Source organism: Leptinotarsa decemlineata, unplaced genomic scaffold (assembly GCF_025532065.1).
Source record: "Leptinotarsa decemlineata unplaced genomic scaffold, Ldec_3_MD MMD2_tig00004433_RagTag_RagTag, whole genome shotgun sequence".
In the NCBI taxonomy this organism is placed as follows: domain Eukaryota; kingdom Metazoa; phylum Arthropoda; class Insecta; order Coleoptera; family Chrysomelidae; genus Leptinotarsa; species Leptinotarsa decemlineata.
Genome location: NW_027412608.1, coordinates 471,696 through 495,241, shown reverse-complemented (window position 1 = coordinate 495,241; position 23,546 = coordinate 471,696). Strand labels below are relative to the sequence as shown.

The 23,546-nt window shown below is 34.5% G+C and overlaps 1 protein-coding gene across 4 annotated transcripts in view; it reads right to left on the bottom strand.

Moving 5' to 3' along the window:
* Nucleotides 1-23,546, bottom strand: part of LOC111508414 (uncharacterized) — a 546,485-nt gene that overhangs the window by 316,186 nt on the left and 206,753 nt on the right. For all 4 annotated transcript variants that reach the window (XM_074179170.1, XM_074179173.1, XM_074179171.1 and 1 more), the window contains exon 5: nt 10,977-11,109. In XM_074179170.1, the coding sequence (XP_074035271.1) occupies nt 10,977-11,109 (133 nt within the window). The remainder of the gene's footprint in view (nt 1-10,976; nt 11,110-23,546) is intronic.

Sequence of the window (23,546 nt, the reverse complement as noted above, 5' to 3'; positions counted from 1 at the left end):
ACTATATCAACGAGCCCAGGATGTGTAGAAGAGTTTCAAACGTCAGACTTTGGGTCGGTATGTGGATTTATATATGAAAACAGATAGCCTCATCCTCGCTGACGTATTCGAACAATTTCGTGCAAGCTGCCTCAGGACTCATGATCTGGACCCTGCCCATTACTATACGCTACCAAGCCTTACGTGGGATGCGATGTTCAAATATACCAAAGTCGAATTGGAACTACTGACCGATCCTGACATGTTTCTATTTATTGAACGAGGGATTCGAAGTGGACTTAGCCAAGTTTGTTCGAAGAGAAGAGCTCATGCGAACAATAAGTATTTGAATAATTATGACTCTTCAAATCCTGACATATACCTCATGTATTTTGACGTAAACAACCAGTATGGGTGGGCGATGTCTCAGTATCTACCATATGATGGGTTCAAGTGGTGCGATACCAATATTGACGTCTCATCAATACCTAATGAGATATACGACGTGGGATATATGCTTGAAGTTGATCTGGAGTATCCTAAACATCTACATGATTCGCACAAAGACTTGCCTTACTGCCCTGAACCTATAAATCCAAAAACGAAAAAAAAACCCTAAATCGATAAAAGAGCTCACCAAATTGAAGGCTACTCTCCAACACAAAGAAAAATATGTGATTCATTATCGCGCCCTCAAACAAGCCATTGCATCACGAACATTCATCGAGTATTTCAATTCAACCAATTACATGGTTGAAGTCCTATATTGATTTGACTACTGAGTTGCGGAAAAGGGCTATGAATGAGTTTGAGAAAAACCTCTTCAAACTAATGAATAATGCAGTATTCGGAAAAACGATGTAATACATTAGAAAAAGAGTCAACATTAAACTCCTCACCAAATGGGCTGGTCGCTACGGAGCTGAGGCCTATATTTCCAAGCCAGAATTGAAAAATTGCATGATATTCAATGAGAATTTGGTGGCAGTCGAACTGAGGAAACTGCAAGTTTATCTCAATAAACCGATACAAGTAGGTTTGACTATATTAGATTTGGCAAAGACTACCATATACGATTTTCATTATGGCTATATGCGCCATCAATTCGGAGATAATTGTGTAATTCTCTACACCGATACAGATAGCCTGATTTATGAAATATGCAATCAGGATCCTTATGAAATGATACGTCAAGATTGTCATAAATTCTTCTATACTTCGGATTACCCTTCCAACAATCAGTTTGATGTTCCTTTGGTAAAAATACAACTAGGGTGTTGGTGACGGAGGATAGTATCAATAAGAAGCATCAGCAGTTGGTAAATGATGTCTATGATGAGGAAGAAATTGATCAAATGATCTCATGCTTGGGGGTTTCCGAGAAGGCAAAGGGTGTCAAATCTTCTGTGGAGAAGAATAAAATTACTTTCGATGATTATGTTAATTGCTTAGAAAATTGGAAGAATATGAGTGTCACCCAAAATTTGATTCGATCCGATAAACATCAAGTACATTCCATCGCCCAATACAAGATTGCTCTCAGCCCTGAAGATGATAAGCGTTATATTATTCCAGATTCACACAATACGCTTACTTGAGGTCACTATTCTATCCGTCAAACATCAAATGCTATGGATATAGACGATTAGCCCATGATTATAAGTATATATGTATTTGACTGTAGTTCAGCTGAGAAAATAATTATATATAATTAATGAATGTTCAACTAACTACTTTACATTATCAGTAAATTCGGGGTACAGAGATTTATAAAAAACTGTAATAGCAGCCAAATGTGTCGATACTAGTAGAATGTAATTGTGAATATGATAATGAAATGATTGGATATCAATAAATATTTTGTAGTATATTTTTTGAATTTATGAATAATTCCTTTTCACGTTAGGAACTTCCAAACGCATCCCCCTTTTCGGTTCAAGTAACCCCTCACTCATAACTGACTATTTTTCTCAACATCCTAAGTGGAAAAGTTTCGGTTCTTTACAGAAAAGGTTTTTTTATTAATTTAATTTCAATTGTCCCACTGTGGACGGTTATTTCTTTGAACTGACGCATAATGTTACATTACACATCATATGGATATATGAAAAAAATTGGGCTCGAAAAATGCGTGTTTTTTGCTGCGGTTGAAATGACCAAAATAATCATTTCAGTACGTTATATTTTATGCGATTTTTCATGCGATTTCCATGAGAGAAATGACCGCTTCATAGTACGTCACTTTTTTCATTACATTGACATTACCTACTAAATTGGACGTGTAGGACTTCAAAATTAGCCAGTTTGCAGTCCTGATATGAATCCTCTAGATTTTTTATTCATAGAGGCATCTTTTGCTAATCAAAACTCCTGTGCTGGATGTGGATGACTTGAGGAACCGAATAATTGAGAGATGCAATCTGTGGAAGTGAAAAAACAATTGAATGATGACTTGCCATCATGTAAATTGAACTTCACCTTTTATCTTCATATAATAAATGAATTTTTCCTCATCAATTTGCTCTAAATGTATTAGAAGATGAAAAATACGATATCATTATTATTATTATTACATAAGGAATCGGTATTTTTGAAGGTATCAGATAATTAATGACTGATCGATCGCAGTCGTGTATTTATCAGACATTTCGCTGATTTACTTCAGGCTCGAAATAGTTTAATATTTACTTTTGGTCTTCACCCCACCATCAACTACATATAAGTTCACGCTAACCTAGCCAGTTTTGTGGTGGCAATGTGATAGAGAAACTCCAAACTTCAAGGCCCCTTCTGGTTTGATTATGATTCAAACTGCTGCTATTGAATTTGACTTATAGTTGTTGATAACCCAACAACATTGAATTTCAAGTTTTTTTTATTGTTTTTTTTGTATTTGCAATTCTCCCCGTGTTACTTTTCATAATCAGCAGATGAAATCATTTGAAATGAGTACCCACATCGACCTGTTGCGACTAGTATAGCGAAAATAGGTTATGAGGTCTTTTTGACTTAGTAAAATGACATCTAAACGGATCCATTGATGTCGAAATCATCGGAATCGGACGACCGGAAGTGACCTGTTTTTGACGGAATCAAAACCTTCTCACCGTAAGGAATCCAAATATATCATATGTTTTAGTAAACGATGATTTCCCATTATTATTTTTCACTATTATTTTTGCATGAAACGTAAATATATGTCAAAGGTGGATAATCAAGTTTTCATATTTTTTATACAGATCTCTACAACTTTACATATGGTTCTCATACGAATTTCGAAATAATTTCATCACATGCACACCTCATGCCTATTTGACATGTCAGCATGACGTTTTCTTCATCAAATTTCAACATCCATGCCCCTTTCATTTGCACATAATGATCTGTCTGCGGAAATATGAACTGGTGCCTTCTTGACATGACGTTATCTTTGAGTTCTCTCTATGAATTCTATACTCCTCCTCCTTCCATCTGATGTGCTGCACGTTGAGATTCAAACATTACTAACGAAGATGTAGCTCAGTTCCCTGTATTGTCTTTGCTTTTTCTTTGTCGATGAATTCTACATTTCTTTTCCTTTCATTTGATGTGCTACACGCGACGTGATTATTATTAGCGAATATACTACTTAGTGCCCTTCTGACTTGTTGTACCATCTTAGGTTTCACTTTGTCGATACATTCTGCATTCGTTTATTTTTCATTTGATGTGCTGCACGTTAAGATCCAAACATTACTAACGAAGATGCGGCTCAGTGCCCTGGTGGCATCGTCTTTGTTTTTTTTCTTTGTTGACAAATTCTGCTTTTTCTTTATCTTCCATTTGACGTGCTGTACGTGATGATCCGGCTATTATTAACGAAGATATGGCTTAGTGCCCTTCTGACATACTACGCCACCTTTGTTTTTTCTCTATCGAATAATTCTGCATTTCTTATTCTTCCATTTGATGTGCTGTACGCTACGATCCGATCATTATTAGCGAATATACAAAAGTTGTACTTTTTTTTTCCAATAACTCATTCATTTTCACAAGCCATCACACATTTTCTACCACGACACCACCTCCCAGGCTGACTACGTTACATTCAAAGTGTTAATGTTTTATCACCATTATGATTATAATCATAATCGACCCACATTCTCCAATTCAATTGCATGTACCACAATCAATCGAGCGATTTTTGATTCCTCCATTCTGATTGGCTGACCGAGACCACTCTGTAACATAAGTTAGGCTGAGTGTTTCACAAAGTTCCGTTCAGGAGTCTGAAAATTCGCAAAACGAAGTTTCATACGACAAAGCATGGACTTTAGTCATCTACTGATGATGCTTACTTAGTTAGCGAAACGCATTAATTGATAAATGACTGTCGCATTGAAACACGAAAAACAGTTACGACAGTAACGATGAAATAATAACGAATAAACGCACGCAAAACGGTCGAAACGCACGAGAAACGGTCGAAACGCTTGTGAAATGGTCGCTTTCCCCATTTCCGAATGTTAACTCCATAATACATAACTCCTCGACAACTTTGGTGCCATCTCCTTCTTCTCCTGATGATGCTAACTTGGTTAACAAAGATACGAGACTTACTGTCCTTCTGACATGTTGGAACACTAGACTTATCTTGAACTGTCATGTTGTTTTCTTAAATGATGTATTTTGACGCACCCTGTATACACATTGATTTCATATTTTAAACCGACATGTTTTTTTTTGAATGATGTATTTTGACGCACCCTGTACACTTTGACGCCATGTTTTTTCTTTAATGATGTATTTTGAGACACGCCGTACACATTGAGGAGTCGCACATTGAACTGTTGGGTTGTTATATTTTTTCTTAAATCTGATTCATTATTATCAATATATCACTTTTGCGCTTCCAATTTTCATCGAGTCGTTCATGCTTATTTCAAAACCGGCAATGCTACATTGCCCCATAGACAACGATTTATTTTACAACCGACAACACCTGCTGCGCTAGAAACGTAAAACCTCAATACCAACTCCATCTCTCTTTGTCTCGATTACGTCGCACGCGTCTCTCGCTCTTACGCACATATACACATCTTTATATGAATTAATGATTCTTTCCCAAATCTAAGTATATTTTTCTATCTTCAACATGATAATGACGATAACAACTTTGGTAACATTCTACGGAAATGAAAAAAATGCGGTCAAGTATATAAAATGAGTCAATTTCGGTGCCGACAAAACTAACGCTATAAATACCCATCATTCGCAGTTACTTTCAGTTACGTTGGTGTAGAGGCTAAGGACCATGTCTACCACGCGGACGTCCTGGATTCGATTCTCATAACTATAAACTTTTTTCAATTAGGATCACGTGACAAGGAGGCCGAGGTGTGAGGCGGAGTCGCAAGAGGGGCCGATCGGTGATGCGAAGTACTAAGGGGGCCGAGTTCGTCGCTTGATTCGCTACGATACTGATTCCATCCTGCGTCGATGACGTCACACGTTTCTTTCATCCACTCACTAAAGTTTCTCTCTGAAATACTTACCAGCGACGCACGAACTTCAAGTGTGCTAGAACCAAGCTTGTTCATCTACTGATTTGAATTTCTTGCTGTATGCGCGGTAGCTGATTGGTCGACTTAATGACGGTAAAAGTGAAGAAGTGGAGGTTGCCTGAAGTGGGCTTTGAAGGCTAAGGCTCAGTTTACACATAATTGACGTCTGGCAGAGACAAGGCGCTGACCTTTGCCCCTTCCGTGTAAAGTGGGCCTGAGGTCAAAAAAACGACAAAATTAAACTCCATAAGAAAATACATGGGATTTTGGCTCAGAACTCTTGCAGCTATATTACTAAGGATTTGTTGTTGAGCAACAATTCCACCCAAAGGAGATTGCCATTAAGATCGGTAATCAATGTAACAATTTTCTGCTTTTGCCTCCGAAACCATTCTACTCCTTGAGCAATGACGATGGAAAAGGTTTTGTGTATATGGAAAAAGCATTCATGGATTGAAGTATTCTTAGGGTTTCGTGGAATATCATCTACTAGAAGCATTCTCAAGGAAAATCTATGTGATGTTAACATCATGTATGCGCGTGGTCATCAGAAGAAAGTCTATCGGTATGACAGATTATGTCTATTCAATGAATACACAGCAGTTGTGAATTTGAAATAAATTGAAGATTCATGGTGAACTGTTCAACTGCAGTCTCAATAACAATGATATTCTTTATAAATGGCTTCATAATATACTATCAAAATGAATAAAATGCACATGTTACTTACCTATGATTTGACCGGTAAAAATTGTGAGGTTAGAGTACCCACATCTCCGCATATCTTCAATAATAACAAAGTTAGCCTCCTATATCTTTCAGACTTCTGAAAATGTTCGAATATGTTTCTGAAGACAAATTGCCTTACTGATCATCGTGGGGTATACGTCGTCATGAATCACATGTCGTCACTGGTGTTTCACTACTGATTTGAAAAAATGCTAGTCATTGTTTTTACCTCTCTTACTGACGAACGGCCAACGATGTAAATTTGAGACACCCTGTATACGTCTCGATCATGCCTTGAACAGGTCTCGAACAGATATTGATCGGCTTAACAGTTTGAGGCGTTAGTCTCCCGTTACCATACAATTTTTTCTTAGACGAGACACTGTATTTCAAGACACTCTGTAGATGGTTAGCGAAACGCGATCTACGGTGGTGGCCATCATTGTTTCTTCTAAATCAACGATCATGTTGGAGACCACCTGGTATATTGCATTTTTAGGATATATTTCTTATCTTTGAAACGGATCAGCTCCGCCTACTGCTACCAAATGCGTCAAACAGCAATTATGTAAAACTTTTCTTTTGGGACATCCGTTACATCTTTCATATCTTTGAAACAGCAATTATGTAAACAAACTGCGACCTCGAAGGTCACATACGATAATTATTCAAATCGAAACCTCGGAAATGCAACAAAATTAGAAATTATGTCAAAAATTGCGACCCCAAAGATGACGTTGATTTCCAACACGCTGTAATCGGCTCTGTCTCTCTCTCTTACACATTGAATGACATATATCTGACCCCAGACGAACCTTATACAGGGTGTCCCTGGACTTCCTCTTTTCCTTTCGAGAATGTATAGATGGGGTCAAAATATCACCAGTACTTCATATAACTTTTTTTCCTAAAAGTCTTCGTAACCAAGTTACGGGCCCTCGAAGTTACAAAATAAAAAATGTTTTTCTTTGATAACTTTTCAAGTGAATATTCAAAATCATCCAAATTTTGGTAATTGACTAAACAAATGAATTCCGTCGATAAGCTTTCATGCAGGAGTCAGTTGTTTTGCTACAAAGTCAGGAACGGACTACCCCCGATGGTCCACACCCCAAAACTTTGAAATGACAGATATTTTTCAATATTTTTCAACAAAATAAGGTTACTTGGACAATTTTATGAATAAAAGTACTCGTGTGGGAAGTCGATCGGAGCAACGAGTCTTGATAAAAATGTAGTTTCACTCGACGACATCAAACCCGCTCGTCCACCATTATTTGAAATGAATAATTATCAAAGCAGAAATAATAATGATAACGTTAATTCAACAACATTTATAACAGGAATAATACAGAGTATGCTGAAATGAAGTCGTAAACAAAAAGTACAGTACCTATATGGAAGTTTAAGTCACAATTGTGATCGCAGATATTTTTTCAAAAGAAATATCAAGTTCTGTAGATTCGTGGTGTTTTTAAACTAACAAGCTCCTCTACTATGAAATATCGAATTCATTCCATATTTTGTATGTACATAATACGTGTGGAATAATCACGTTTCGTGTTGATCAGCTATCTGAAACTCAACATTCGAATGTTTCAAATTCTTCTTCACAGCTAAACTGTTGAGGAGTTTCACTGATAATTATAATTTTATGGGAGAAATTCTTTGACACGAATCTAAATTTAGCTGAAAAAACGCACATCGGAAAAAATATTTACTATACTTAAAAAGCAAACGAATGAACTACAAAAACGGCTGCACATGATCGAGTGAAAAATATCCAGGGAATAATTATGTTCCATTTCTTTCACAGATGTTGACAAAAAAACCTTTTAGAAAGTTTTGATAAAAAATGAGAAACTGGAATGCGATTTTGTTTTGTTGAGTGGTGCGTTGTCATATGACTATCATTGTATTGTCAATATTCTATAGGATATTTTGAATTTTTTTGATATGGCCGAACAGTTTACATTCAATGAATATGCAGATATGCATGTATTTTATGGACGAGCATTTTGTAATGCTGCAGAAGCTCGTCGTCTGTATTCCGAGCATTTTCCCAATCGAACGGTACCGTCAAGAGAAACATTCGAGCGTGTCGATCGCAGCTTGAGGGAGACAGGTATGTAATAATTGATAATTAATTTGAGCACGTTGTTTTATTTCGATATTATTGTAGGTACAGTTTTGCCAAAACGAGGTGGTGAGGGCGCTCCTAGGACTGTACGTACCGTTGTATTGGAGGAAAATATTTTGGAAGCCGTCGCTGATGATCCTTCAATGAGCATCAGAAATCTATCAGAACAGTTCCATACATCCAAGTCCACTATTCATAGAATAATTAGGGAACAACTGCTCCACCCATTTCACATCCAGAAGGTACTTGCCATGACACCTCAAGATTTTCCAGCACGACTGGAATATGCCAATTGGTTTATGGATAGGCAAAGAGATGATATGACTTTTATTAATCGAGTTTTATTCACTGATGAAGCAGGTTTCAGTAGAGAAGGAGTTATCAACTCTCATAATCTCCATATATGGGCCGAAGAAAATCCCCATGGGATATTGCAAACCAAACACCAACGGAAATTCAACGTGAATGTTTGGGCTGGTATCATAGGAAACCATCTTATAGGACCATTCGTTCTACAGGACCGATTGAATGGAGAACGTTATTTGGAATCCATTCAGAACGATTTAAATGGACTTTTGGAACATGTTCCATTGCAAACCCGAAGAGATATGTGGTTTATGAATGAATGCGCTCCTCCTCATTTTAGTTTGATTGTGCGTGACCATCTGAACCATATTTTCCACAATAGATGGATTGGTAGAGGTGGGCCATATTCATGGCCATCGCGGTCTCCGGATTTAAATCCATTGGATTTCTTTCTGTGGGGACATCTAAAAAGCCTTGTTTACGCTACACCTATTCACACAAGAGATGCATTGTTGAATAGAATAACATTACATTGTGAAGCCATACGAAACGACCCTGGAATGCTATTTCAAGTACAGAGAGGGTGTCTTCGCAGACTAAGAAAATGTATAGAGAGAGAAGGTGGTCATATCGAGCAGTTTCTGTAGCGGATTTTTCATTTCTGTTTGCTCTTGAGGCTCTTGAGTTTCGTTAGTTAAACGTGTTTGCATTATAAAAATTCGTTATGAACATTTTACCTATCATTTCCATTTTCCTTAAAAACTAATATTTTCGAATAATGGTAGACATCTCAGGATAAATGTTGTTGAATTAACGTTATCATTATAATTTCTGCTTTGATAATTATTCATTTCAAATAATGGTGGACGAGCGGGTTTGATGTCGTCGAGTGAAACTACATTTTTATCAAGACTCGTTGCTCCGATCGACTTTCCACACGAGTACTTTTATTCATAAAATTGTCCAAGTAACCTTAATTTGTTGAAAAATATTGAAAAATATCTGTCATTTCAAAGTTTTGGGGTGTGGACCATCGGGGATAGTCCGTTCCTGACTTTGTAGCAGAACAACTGACTCCTGCATGAAAGCTCATCGAAGGAATTCATTTGTTTAGTCAATTACCAAAATTTGGATGATTTTGAATATTCAGTTGAAAAGTTATCAAAGAAAAACATTTTTCATTTTGTAACTTCGAGGGCCCGTTACTTGGTAACGAAGGATTTTAGGAAAAAAAGTTATATGAAGTACTGGTGATATTTTGACCCCAGCTATACATTCCCGAGAGGAAAAGAGGAAGTCCAGGGACACCCTGTATATCTACTCTAAGGGTACAGCTCTTTTTTCTATTCTTATAAAGTGTAAACGGTCCAAGGTCAAATTTAACTTTTGAACTAAAGTCATGGCTGACGCTATCTGAATAAAAATATCTATACGACTAGGAACCATTTTCAACATTTCTTTTATAAATGGTCACGTCATACTTCTATGTATCATGTTGATTTTTTTTCTACGTACGTTTTGACTACATACAGACGCTATTTATTAGAAAAATTATTTCACGCATCTAGTGTAATTTTGTATCGAGGCCAATAGATTAGTTCGTCGGTCTCGTGTGCGGTGAGTCTGTGGATCAACTGTTTTTCATGTATTTCACGAGTGCGGGAAGCGACTGGTCAAGTATTGGGAATCGTGGAGGTTAGGTATAAGAATGGACCTCATAGCAAAACCCTGTACATAAACTAGATGTCCTTCTAGGGCTCCACCAAATGATAGCTTGGATAATTTTCCACGTGGGGGTTTTTGAAGTAATCGAAAAATGTTCTCAAACATTCTGTGGTTTTCGATACAACTTCTCGCTTGCCGCGAGTGATTTTTTCTCACTAGGTAACTATTTTATTTATTTTTTATTGATACAGTGCTTCTTGGTGATTAACAACATCCTTTGACTGCAACTGTTTCAGTTTCTCTTCCATTCGTCACACGGTGGGCGTATGAAGTCCATTGCCATTTATTTTGTAACACATTTTTCACGAGACGCGTGTTGATTTACCGGTTTGACGTGTTAATTTGTCTAATGTCAAACCTCTTCTTCAAGTATATTATGGATCTCTGAAAACACATCAGCCAACTGTTGTTGTATTTATGAACCTATGAGCCATAGTTCTTAAATTATTTTTCATGAATAAAATACAATTTTGAAATCATGTATATTCTTTGCTGTAAAGTTGTCATATTCTTTGAAAACTTTCAGTTTCAATTTCATTCTGGAATGTACTAACCTGTTGTTCTTTTAATAACTCGGCGAACAATTTGCATGGTTTGAATGGCTCCGTTTTGATTATTTTTCGTGGTATGTGAAACTTCTGCTGGAGCTTCTTCATTCACCCTACTCTTGTAAGTTTCTGGGACTTGCTGAAAAAATATTAATATGTGATTCTGAAGTAGGAACGATATGATGTGAACTACAGAACAAATATGTTACAGAAAATACACACAATTCATTAATGAATTACGATTTTAATGCCACGGAATAAGTTTGATCTACTTATGTCATCGATGACATCGTAATGACATTCATCCACCTATTTGATTAAATCTCAGCCAAGAGGAATCTTATTTGAATTGAAAGGGTTATATTTTTAGGAGTGATTAATTTTTGAGAAAAAAAGTTTTTTGCTTCCTACTGCTTCATCTTGATACAAAAAAATGTGGGAATCTTCCAAAGATAGGAAGGAAGTAATCAATTTGAAATCAAGTAATGTTATCCAGATTGGTACTGAAGAGCCCTAAGGCTCACGGCGAAACATCGATGTCTACCAGTGAGGATGACAGTATTCCATGTAAGTGCAATTTGTTACCATTCATTTAAAGTAGAACTCCTGTGAATGATATCTGATTTTATTCCATAACGAATGTTTGGAATACAAACTGAGGAGAGAAAAGTATCTTCTGTATAATTCAGTGTTCAAATAAAATTATTTGTTTGGAAAAAATTTTTTTCTTTCGTGTGATTCAATGTTTATGTGAAAGTATCTGTTTCAGGAGGGCTTTCTTCCAGTTTGTGTCTGAAAGTTGCTTCTTTGCATGATCTACACATCCATATATAGAGTTACTTATTTTCAAATTGATTACTTCGTTCCCATTTTTTAAAGATTCACAGATTTTTTTGTATCAAGATGGAGTAGTAGATAGCCAAAAATCCCCTTTCCCAAAAAATTAAGCACTCCTAAAATTATAAACCCTTCAATTCAAATATGTTTTCATCTTCAACATAACATATTAGACATAGGAAAACCTTGTTTCATTTGGCTCACATGATTCAGTTAATTTAATCAGTCATAGTGATTCAGTCTCAGAAATACAAGACAATAATCTCGATAAACTTTCTATTGAATCATGTTACCTTCAAAAACTTACTACATAAGTAGATATACAAAGAGAGTTATGTGGCATATTTCCTGGGGGACGTATTGCTAGCGCGCTTGGGATATATATATATATATATATATATATATATATATATATATATATATATATATATATATATATATTACAATGTAGGTTTTCACGGATGGTAGAATATGATGTGTTGTTTTTCCGGGTGTTCATCCGTTGTGTACTATTCGATAGTCGACGTTTCGCCATCATCTAAGATGGCATTATCAAGACGAGTTACTGCTTCGCTTCGAGAGGTGTAACTGTTACACCTCTCGAAGCGAAGCAGTAACTCGTCTTGATAATGCCATCTGAGATGATGGCGAAACGTCGACTATCGAATAGTACACAACGGATGAACACCCGGAAAAACAACACATCATATATATATATATATATATATATATATATATATATATATATATATATATATATATATATATATATATATATCAAGACTGGCTTGAACGTTTAAAGTTCATTTCTTTAGATTTGTTTAATGCCAGTCTTCAAGCATAGCCCACTGACTAATGAGAAAACTCTATGAGGTAGCTTTAACAGGAGTTTTTTGCTTTTTCAAGTGAAGATCTCGTCCTTTGTTGCGTCGTTGATGCTGCCTTTTTAGAAACACACCATATCATCGTGGTGTTTTGCGTAGGTACAAACCGGAGCCCAAATGTTCTATAGCTTTAGTGTAACGTTGATCTTCTTCGAGTTTCTTTTTAGCATTTTTAGCATCTATTACGGTTTTTGCGATAGCGCCTGATCCACCTGCCAAATAACCCAAAGCTGAAAGGGCAGCGAATATAGTTATGAGTGGTAGGATTCCCCCAGATTTTGCTTCTAATGGAATTATCCTAGGTATCCGTATGTTTTTTCGTCCTCCAGCTTCACTCAATGCCATTTTAGCAGCTCGCGAAGCCAAAGCACTGGATTTTTTAATTCTAGTAGAATGTGGCTTCCAATTTTTAGGAATTTTTTGGAGCATATTACGTCGAAAGGTCGCTCCACCGAGCTTACGTTTCGCCTTCATTGTTGTAATGACGAGCCAAGCTGCAGCTTTTTCCCCAAATTTAGCGTCTTTATTCGAAACGGTGTATGTTGATGATAAAAAAGTAACAAACATATTGGAACTCTGATGAAGACTTCAATAAAGTTCGAAAAGGTGTACTCTGATGATGAATAAACCGAAATAATGAGGCTGTAACTGAGGAGTGGGCAGTGAAAAAGGTGAAATATTTATGAAAAATTCAACCGAGGAAAGGAACACTGAAATTATATTTTTCGTGTGTATATGAAATCATTTTATAGCTATATCGTTCCGAAGAGTGTACGTAACAATTTTTCAAGAAGTTGTTTATCTTTTTTCAAACGATGCAAAGACAATGAACGCAATAGATTCACGGTTTCAAAATCACATCTGATGTTATATTTGGTAACTGATGAGACAATACAGCATCAAGACGTGTAATTTCCGTTTCTTTTAAACATTTTCAAAATCTTTTTCGTTCAACTTTTGCATTTTGGAAAGTCAGAATTAAGACATTATTACTGTCAGTAATCCATTAGTCAATTGTAAAATTTTATTATCTTTTACCATCAAGGACTTTAATATTCTCCACTTTTACACAGCGACGACAAAACTTTCATAAATCCATTTGGTAAATTCGATAGCTTCAGATTTTTTGAATGTGTAACAAGAACCTGCCTTTCTCTAATAAAAATCAGGTAGAAACAATGGTTTTCATCCAGAGAAATTGATACTTGAAGGTTATCAAAGAAATGTATTTTATCTAGTTGTTTATATGTTTTTTTTCACATCCTTTTAGCTAACGATTATTCAAAGCAATTTTTGAAAACTAGAAAATTGGGCATGATACTTTCCATATGAAGTTGTGTTTCAATACAACATTTTTCATTGTTTAGTTCTAATATTTGTATTGAATTATTTTCACTCCAACAAGTCTATATGCGCAACTGCACCAAAGTCGTGTTTCAATACATCATTTTTCCCTGCTTCGTTCGAAAATTTCTATGGCTTAATTCCATTCGTATAAAGTCAATATATTTTTTAGTACGCAAAAAGTTAGTTCAATCTTTCATACAATATTTTTGTTTGTTCAACTAAAAACTGTGTAGGATGTTGCATTGAAGTGTTTGATAAAAAAATATATAGCATGACCTTTTGAGTTTTTCATTGAAGTTTGTTAAAAGAAAAAATTATACAAGGTGTTCCAAAATGCATTGTGTAATAAAATAAAATAATAAAATAAGGTGTTTACTGATTACTACATAAGGACACATTGCAAAAATAACTTTGGATAGGCAATATTGTGAAATTAATTTTTGTATACTTAGTTGAATTTTTTTTTATATAAACATACCTATATTGTAAAATAATAGATAAAAAAAAATTGTAAAATTATTTTAGGTTGGTATACATGTATGGGTGGTACGCCTGGATGGTTTACCTGTATGGGATACCTATCTAGCATAAATAGGTTAGCTCGCATTAGTTTGTAGTTTTAATCTTCCTCTTTGAAGAAGATCAGTTGGTGATCGAAACACGTGTCGAGACGTTAAAAATAACGATTTGGTGTTGGGAAAAAACTCCAGTAATAGACATTATATGTATATCATCATTTTATTTCATTTGTTTCCTTTGCAGGAAACGTTGATGAGATCACCATAGATTCTGAACAAATTGGTGGGTATAATGTAATTTAATAATAACGGGTCTTTCATTATACATGAGCTAGTAACTGAAAATTGTAAAATATATTTTTCAGGCGTTCCCAAAATTTGCCATGACTTAGACCCTATTGGTGAACACAAATAATTGAAGGCATATATTATTGCATATCTGAATATTATTTTCTTTCAGTTTCTTTCAAAATGGATAATTTTTTTTTGGCAGAAAATAAAAACGAAAGAAATAGTAAATACATGTTTCATTATAATATTAATTGGGTATACGAAGCATGTTTCAACTAAACATTTTTTCACAAAATATCTTGTTACGGTACAATTTTGTTTTGTCATAAATCAAACATATTATTTATACCTTTCCATATTCGCATTTATGTATATTTGAAACCTTTCTAACCCGCCTATGACACCAAGTAGGTCTGTAAAGAAGTCGTGTTCTTTTTTTCCTCTCACACACAAGGACATAATGATAAGGACGGAAATTTTGCGAAAACGTATTTTTTGACAGTGAATTTCTGAATGAAGAGATTGCCTGGTTGAATTATTTCGCTCGTTAAATACCTAGAAGGGATTTTCGAATTTTCAGCCAACTGTGGTTTCTTTTTGATATTGTGGCAAATAGTCAGTATTTTCACTCACTTTTCAGAGGACGATTTTCATCTGTTTTGTGTTGGAAACACCCTCGATTATCAGGAGGGTATTAGAATATCCCTAAGAAGGGCGTATCTGCATCAGCTTGAATTTGGGAAATCGATTGCCAGTTCATTCTCTTGAAGAAGTTTCCTGGACTTTACCTTCACTAATAATTACCACTGGGAATATTAACGGATTCCTAGTACATCCATATCCACCGATACTGTCGGATCAGTATTCATCCCTGGCAGCTTACGAAAAAGGAGCACCCGAAAAGCAGCTAAGTTATTTAAATAAAGAAACCGATGTTTATTTATTTCCTATATTAAAATGTACAAGTTACCTCATTGAGATGAGTGGTGTAAGCTTTTATATTAGCACATATTAGCGAATTTTATTACTTAACTGTATTATGGTAGTGGTAATCTAGTAATTGAAGTGAGGGATTGGCAAACAGAGGGTTCACTGTATTTCTTTTTTATTATTGCAATAAAGTCCCTTAGTCATTGCAAATAGAATTATTATTTTTGAGAGAAGTTAAATATTTTAATAGTGGGCCTCACCAATAACTGGGCATTTTTTCTTTTTTTAACTGGCCAACAAAAATTGGTGGCGCTTCCCCTTTTTGTAAAAAATCATATTTCTTTTCTTAAATTAGTTGTACCCACGATTTAGTGCAAACCCCTGACCTAGTCAGGAATGTTAGTGGTGTTTGGATTTTCGGCAACCCTATTGTAATTTAATTATCTCGTTCAAAAACATCGCGTAGCAATCTTTTTTTGAATTTTCATTTACTGAAAACTCAGATTTTTTTCAATAATATATATTCCCAACCAATATCATGATCATAAAAAGTGGACAAAATATATTCATTACAATGATTTTTCGTGCAACAATCCCTTTCTATTACTCCATCTGATACCAAAAAAAAAGGATGAGAGAATCTTCCAAAGAAAGGAAGGAAGTAATCAATTTGAAACATTGAATTATACGAAAGAAAATAATTCTTTCGAAACAAATACTTCAATATGAACACTGAATTATACAGAAGATACTTTTCTCTACTAAGTTTGTATTTCAAACATTTGTTGTGGAATAAGAATCAGATATCATTCACATGAGTTCTACTTTGAATGAATGGTAATAAATTGTACTCACATGGAACACTGTCACTCTCACTGGTATACACCGATGTTTCGCCTTAAGACACTTGCCCTAAGGCTCTTCAGTACCAAATTGGATAACATTATAGAAAATACACACACTTCATTCATGAATTACGATTTTGTATGTCACGGAATAAGCTTGATCTGCTTATGTCATCGATGACATCGTAATGACATTCATTAACCTATTTGATTTAATCCCAGCCAAGAGGAATCTTATTTGAATTGAAGAGGTTATATTTTTAGGAGTGATTAATTTTTTGGGAAAGAAAGTTTTTGGCTTTTTACTACTCCATCTGATACAAAAAAAAGGGGGGGATGAGAGAATCTTCCAAAGAAAGGAAGGAAGTAATCAATTTGAAACTCTATACATGAATGTGTAGATCATGCAAAGAAGTAACTTTCAGACACAAACTGAAAGAAAGTCTTCCTTTGGAAGATTCTCTCATCCCCTTTTTTTTTGTATCAGATGGAGTAGTAGAAAGCCAAAAACTTTCTTTCCCAAAAAAAAATCAGTAAATTAGTAATAATAAACAGTAATAACAAACAATTATAACAATAAAGTAACAGAGAGAAAATAGAAAAAATGATTATCGGTGATACAATTTCTCAAAGATAAGGTCACAACTTTCACCAATAAGGAATTAAAAAAATTAAAGCAACAAGTGTTTTTTCTAATTTATTTAAAATTTAAGTTTGCCATATTTCTAGAGGGAATTCGGTAGTCCATTGTATAATTTTATTCCAACATAATTAATACATTGTTTACCTATATTTGTATTTTTTGATTTTGATAAGTGCTAAATTATTATTCAAATATCTTGTTAAATGTGCATGTTGATCACTGTTAATTTTGAACGATAGATTTGAATGTTGCAGATTGCTTTTCACAAAGTTTCAATGTATATAGTGAAGAAATATCTAATATTTTTTTGGGGTTGGTATACATTTTCTGTTGGTTCATCATAATAAAGCTTATCTATATATTCAATTATCTTATTTTGTAGTATTCTCAAAGGTTTCATTACAGAATTTGTAGCAGCTCCCCAAACTGAAATCAGATATTGAAATTTAGGATATATTAGTGAAAAATACATTAATTTCAGATATTTCAAATGCAGAAAATTGCGTAATCTGAACAGAACGCGGATAATAAGGGAAATTTGTTTTCTTAAAATATTAATATGATTTTTCCACTTTAAATTTTCATCTATGTATATTACCAAAAGTTTAATAACAGAATAATGTTCAATATATTTATTTTTGTTGAATTTAATATAGGATCTTTTCATTGAATTATATTGGATTTTTTCGAAATGAAAATGGACGAAGATTTTTCAAAATTCAAGGAAGGTTTGTGACATGTAAACATCATTCAACATACTAATTTTGATTTCTTGATTGATACATTTTCATTTTTCCATGCAAATCTAAATTGTATAGAGAATTTACATAGATGAAAAAAAACTAGACCAATAATAGATCTCTGAGGAATAAATTATTTTGCATTTGAAGTTTCTCGTTAAAAAATTATCTTGGAGAATTCTGATTACTATATCAGGAGTTGACAGTGTCATGAATTAAGTTTCTTCTCGAAGGAACTTTGTTTTTAAAAACTATTCATTTAACGTCATGACGTCATGACGTCGGTGGATTTTAACATAATATACGAAAGCTGCTGGGTTGCGATGGCTGCGATGATTATAGCTGTGTTGACCCAAGAGTGGTGGTTTCTTGGATAAATAACTTGCAGTGTGCAAATTATTGGCAATTGTGTCGATTCTTTTGATGCTTTCTGCGTCTAATTGTTTCAGGTGGAAAACTTTTTCTGATCGATTACTGCTGTCTTTCGATATAGTGAAAGTCGGTAATTCGAAAATGAATTCTTCGTGCGTTGTTTGTTCCTCTCTGAAGTACTTGCCGTCCACGAAAATTTTGCAATTTTCTAGAGAGACGATGCATGGTGAAGATATTTCGTAGATTCCGTCGGCGTCGCAGAATGTTTCCACGCTTATTGGGTCTGCTGGGATAATTATTATTTCTCTTGAACTGATCTGGGAAATGCTGGTTTCTGAGAGATGTATCAGGGTTCTGGAACATGTATTTTTTCCCTGTCCTTATGAGGTTTGCGATACAGGGTTGTCGTATATGAAGATGTTGTAGGCAGAAATACTGGTTTTTCTATTTCTGGGCACTTCTCTGATGTTGTCCAGGAATCTTCTGTGTTGAGTAACAGGTAGGGTTGTTCGGGTATAATTGTTTGGTTTTGGATAGATACAGGATGTATTTGGAAATATTTGAAAAGGGAAGTAACGATAGGGGTGTGAATTCTAAATAATATCAATTTGTCTCGTATATTGACTTGTACTGAAAATATGGAATAATAGTTCAATAACTTTTTGAGGTCGGGTATTTGTTCTACACCGTAAATTTCGTTGAGCTTTTCTAACAGGAAAGCAAAGGAGATTTCTGCAATTTCTGCAAATTGTCAATAATATTCGAAAAAGAGAATACGTGTTCTAAGTTGACAAAATCTTTGATATCGTGTGACAATTGCCTTATTTGTCCTTCAAGAGTGACTTGGTTTTCGTTTATTTTTCTGAAATTATTATTAAAAGATGTCGATATGTGTCTCGAAAGACTTTGTTGTTGCTTAATGTTATCATTTAACTTGTTTTCGTTGTACTGCAAAATCTCTAAATATGAGTCTATGGTTTTTTCGTCGCCAGAGTCCAAAGTACCAAAAATCCATTATTGCAATTTACCTATTCCATCAATGAGTCCTCTTTTTGCTCTACGATTTTCTGACAGAGAATTTAGTTTGCTAATGATTATGTCTGCTAAAGATATTACGTTTGAGACCTTATCAGCAAGTAATATGGAGAAGTGGTTGAATGATTGATGTTTGTGAATAGTGTCGTTCAGTTTTGTAAGAGATTGTTGGATATGTGTTAATGTTGATTCGGGATCTGTAAGGTTTACATGGTAGAGGAAAGTGTGTTTCGAGGTAATGAATTTTGCTTGGCCTATGTGGACTGGTAGTATGGGATTTTTAATTTCTTTTATTTTTAAGCCTTCTACTGCTCCTAGTCCGAGGAGGATTAGTACGATGTAATTCCGTCTACCTGAAATAACACGTTGTGGTTTTAATATTTTCTTGTGATATGTTTTGGATTTGGATTTTATTTTGTTGTCACTTATTTCGATTGAGTTTTCTTCTCGTATCTGTTTTTCGTTTTTCTTTGGGAGGTGTCTCGTTTTTAGACTTTATAAAGGTTTACTTCGGTGTCAAAATCTAATGTTTGTTGTCGATTTTCGTTCGCTTTTTGTAATGTCTTTGATTGTTTTTCTTTTAGTTTGGCATGAATTATTTCGTTTAGGGTTTTCAAATTTTCTGTGTGATCTTGGACATATTGTGAAATTTTTTTTTTTTTTTTGGTTTCGAATGGGTTCTTATAGTCTAGTCGTCCACGAATGATTTGAAAAGGTGTGTGATCGGTGGAGCTGTGGATAGAGTTATTATAAGAGAGTAAGGCGTAGTTCATAAGTACTTCTATACTTTCGTTGGGTTTGGTGTTTTTTAAGGTGAATATAGTTTCCGCTAATGTTGAGTGGAAACGTTCTACGGCACTGTTGCTATTTGGATTATATGTCGTGTAGTGGATTTCAATATGATGAATGTTACTTGTCCTTGTATAACTTTCTTTTTCCATTCGTGTTTCCATTCCACACTATTGTTTTCCGCGAGCATCTAGTTTTTTTGGAACGATCCAAATAGGGGAACTCCCCGGGGATTGTGAGGGTCTTATTATCCCGTCGTTAAGCATTATCGATATTTGTGTCTGTACTTCATTTTTATGAACGTACGGATATCGATACGACTTGGTGTGTACAGGGATTTCGTCCTAGGTTTTTATTTATCTCATGTTTTACTTTATTCGTGAACGTCAATTTATCTTCTGGTTTATGCAGAATTTCTTTATAATTGAACATTAGTGACTTGAGTGCTAGTTTTTCCTCTGTATTCAAGTGATCCGTTCTTATTAAGGAAAAATCGAATTCACAATTCTCATTTTTAATAAGAGGTTCAGAGATTTCTTCGATGTTGAAACATTCGAATTCGTCATCTGAGTAGAATTTTGCATGTCCTTTAAAGGTTACGAAATTCTAAGATAGTCAATCCGTTTTTTATCATAATTAGACTACCAGAGTTGGTTATCATTTTTTAAGTCGGGAATACTGAATTCGCCGTCTGGTAAGTTCGTTTTTATTTGTTTCATTATAGAAGTTTGAAGTGGTAATTCGATTTTTTTGTGTATCAAAATCTTCTCTATATGAAAGTTGAATTTTAACTTTGTCGTTATATATTATTCTATTATTGAGATTTATGTTTGAATTGAGTTTTCTAAGGTCTCTAATTCCTATTATACCGTCGAAATAATCATGAAAGTTGAATAGGACAAATTCTATAGTAGCTGTCAATGGAGAAAATTACTCGAATAAAGGTATACGAGCTTTATAGTTGGATTCGCGTTTCCCTGCACAAGTTATTATTGGGGTGTCTAATTTGAAGACGCAATTAGAAAAGTATTTTTTCACGATGTATGGTCGAAGGAGGGATGAGTGACAACCTGTATCTATAAGGAGTTTTATTGGTGGGTTATTTATTTTTATGTAGGGTAGCGAATTGGGTATTAAATTATTCAAATCTATGATATGTTTGTGGTTTCTTTGAATACGCAAAAATTTTGGTCGATATCTTGTAAAAGTGAGTGATTAATTTCGTCATTTTGATGCGGTGTATCACTAATGAATCGATTTTCTACCGAGTGAAAGTTGCTGAGAATGTCGTTTGGGTGATTTGAATAGTTTTTGTGTAATAACTGTCTTGGTCGTCTGTTTCTAAATTAGTCAGTTCTTCTGAAATGAAATTTCGCGGTCCATAACTTCTAAAATGATTATTTTGTCTGTGATAAAATGAAGAGTTTCTAGATGTAGTTGACATAGGTTCCGGTTTGAATGAGGGTTTATGACTATTTCTTGGGGCGAATACATTTTGAGGTTTACCGAAGACTTGTGTGTGGCCACACATGGTGTGGCCTACCTACTTTGAGCGGCCAATTTTTGAGGCCACTAAATGCGGTCTGCTGATCACAATGGTACCTACTTCTCTATTTGACCCCAGAGTGATGGTTCAGAGATGTGTCAAAAGTTGTGTTAACTCATCATCTACCTCATGTGGCCATCACTTTCGTCTGCCCAGTGCTGCCTCTACAATAACATGCATCTTGGAAACTACTTTCAAGGACTCTCGATTTATTTATCAAGCGGACTGAAGCAAAATTGAATTCTCGCAACTTGTGTTTAAAGGTGCCTTGTGTGGACCATCAGGTGTTCATTATTTATTAAGGCCAAGAGGATTTTCTTACGATCTTCAGAAATCAAACGTTCATGTTTACCTAATGCAAATAAAAGATATTCAAATTTGATGATATGTGACACAATTTACAAATTTCCACTATTTAACTAGTTTTTTCAAAATTTGTCAAACAAATTCTTCAAAGAAGACTAACTACCTACAATTAATTCTTGCCGCTGAAAAGCTGGAGGTTGAATAAATCCCAACGTCTGTCCACAATAGTATACCCACATCCCAAATGTTGGGATGGCTTCTGACAAAAAATTATACAGATCGTAGTCATTATCATTTATTAGCCTTTTGAGACATGATTTAGTTGCTATGTTGTATCATTCCAGGATACTGAAAAACTGTATAGAAATATGTACAGATTTTCGTAATCCGAATAAAAATAAAATATATCGAAAGATTGTGCTTTCCACGTAAGACAATCCTTGAAGAGTGTGGTAATTGGTGAGCTTCACATTATTGACTATATATCATTCAAAAATGAACTACTACAAAAACCAATAACGGAGCCCGTTGACGCTATTGTGTAGGAAAACAAGTATATTACGGGTTTATTAAATTAATTGTGAAAATCTAACAAAGTTTATTCAATAAAGGTTTTGAAAATATATGAATCATTAGAAATTGATTGTACAAAACCGCGTTTGAGTAATATGCAACTAAAATACTCCTTAAACTCGTCAGTTTCTCTATTCAAATTTGGTCTAATTGCAGTATAGGTTTAGTAATGACTTTAGTTTCGTGGGCTGATTCCTTCTCGAATTTTATAAAAAACTTTGAATAAACATAGTGCTTTATTACTTTTCTCGAATAGTAGGGATGCTGAAGTTGTAATAGAAAAACAGTTTTGTATTACCTGCAAAAGGAATTTTGGCGATTGTGATAAAACTTGGTAAAGTTGTCTGATTGATATATGGGGTGAAAATCGATAATCACCACCAGTTTTATACAACTCGCTTATCAATATCAAAATAAAGAATTGAAAATACGATTTCATGCTCTCATGTATTTTTCTCGTGTCGTTCTCACTTTTCGAAGAAAAAATAAAATAAAATTATGTGCACGCCCTTGAGCCAGGAAAAAATATTATAAAAATGCCTTATTACTACTTACCAATACTCAAACGGTAATATGAGAACTCTTATTTTTGAATTCATGCCAAAGGGTACGCCTTACTTTGTTACAAGGTGGTTTATTAGTTAGATGAATGGATATACAAGTTGAACTAAATTAAGTGAGCACCATTATTGACTTTGTTACTGAAGAAACGACATTAGCAAATGAGTGTTTTTTTTACACCCATTAACACGCAAGGAATAACAAAAACCAATTGAGTATTGCCTTTTTAATTTTGAGGTAATATTTCTTGTTCTAATGGAAGGCCCTGCATGTATTTTTTGCTGGTAGAAAATTGAATTTCAATAATTAGAGTTATTGATATTTTTTTTCCTAAAGTGAAGAATAAGGGATTAATGGGA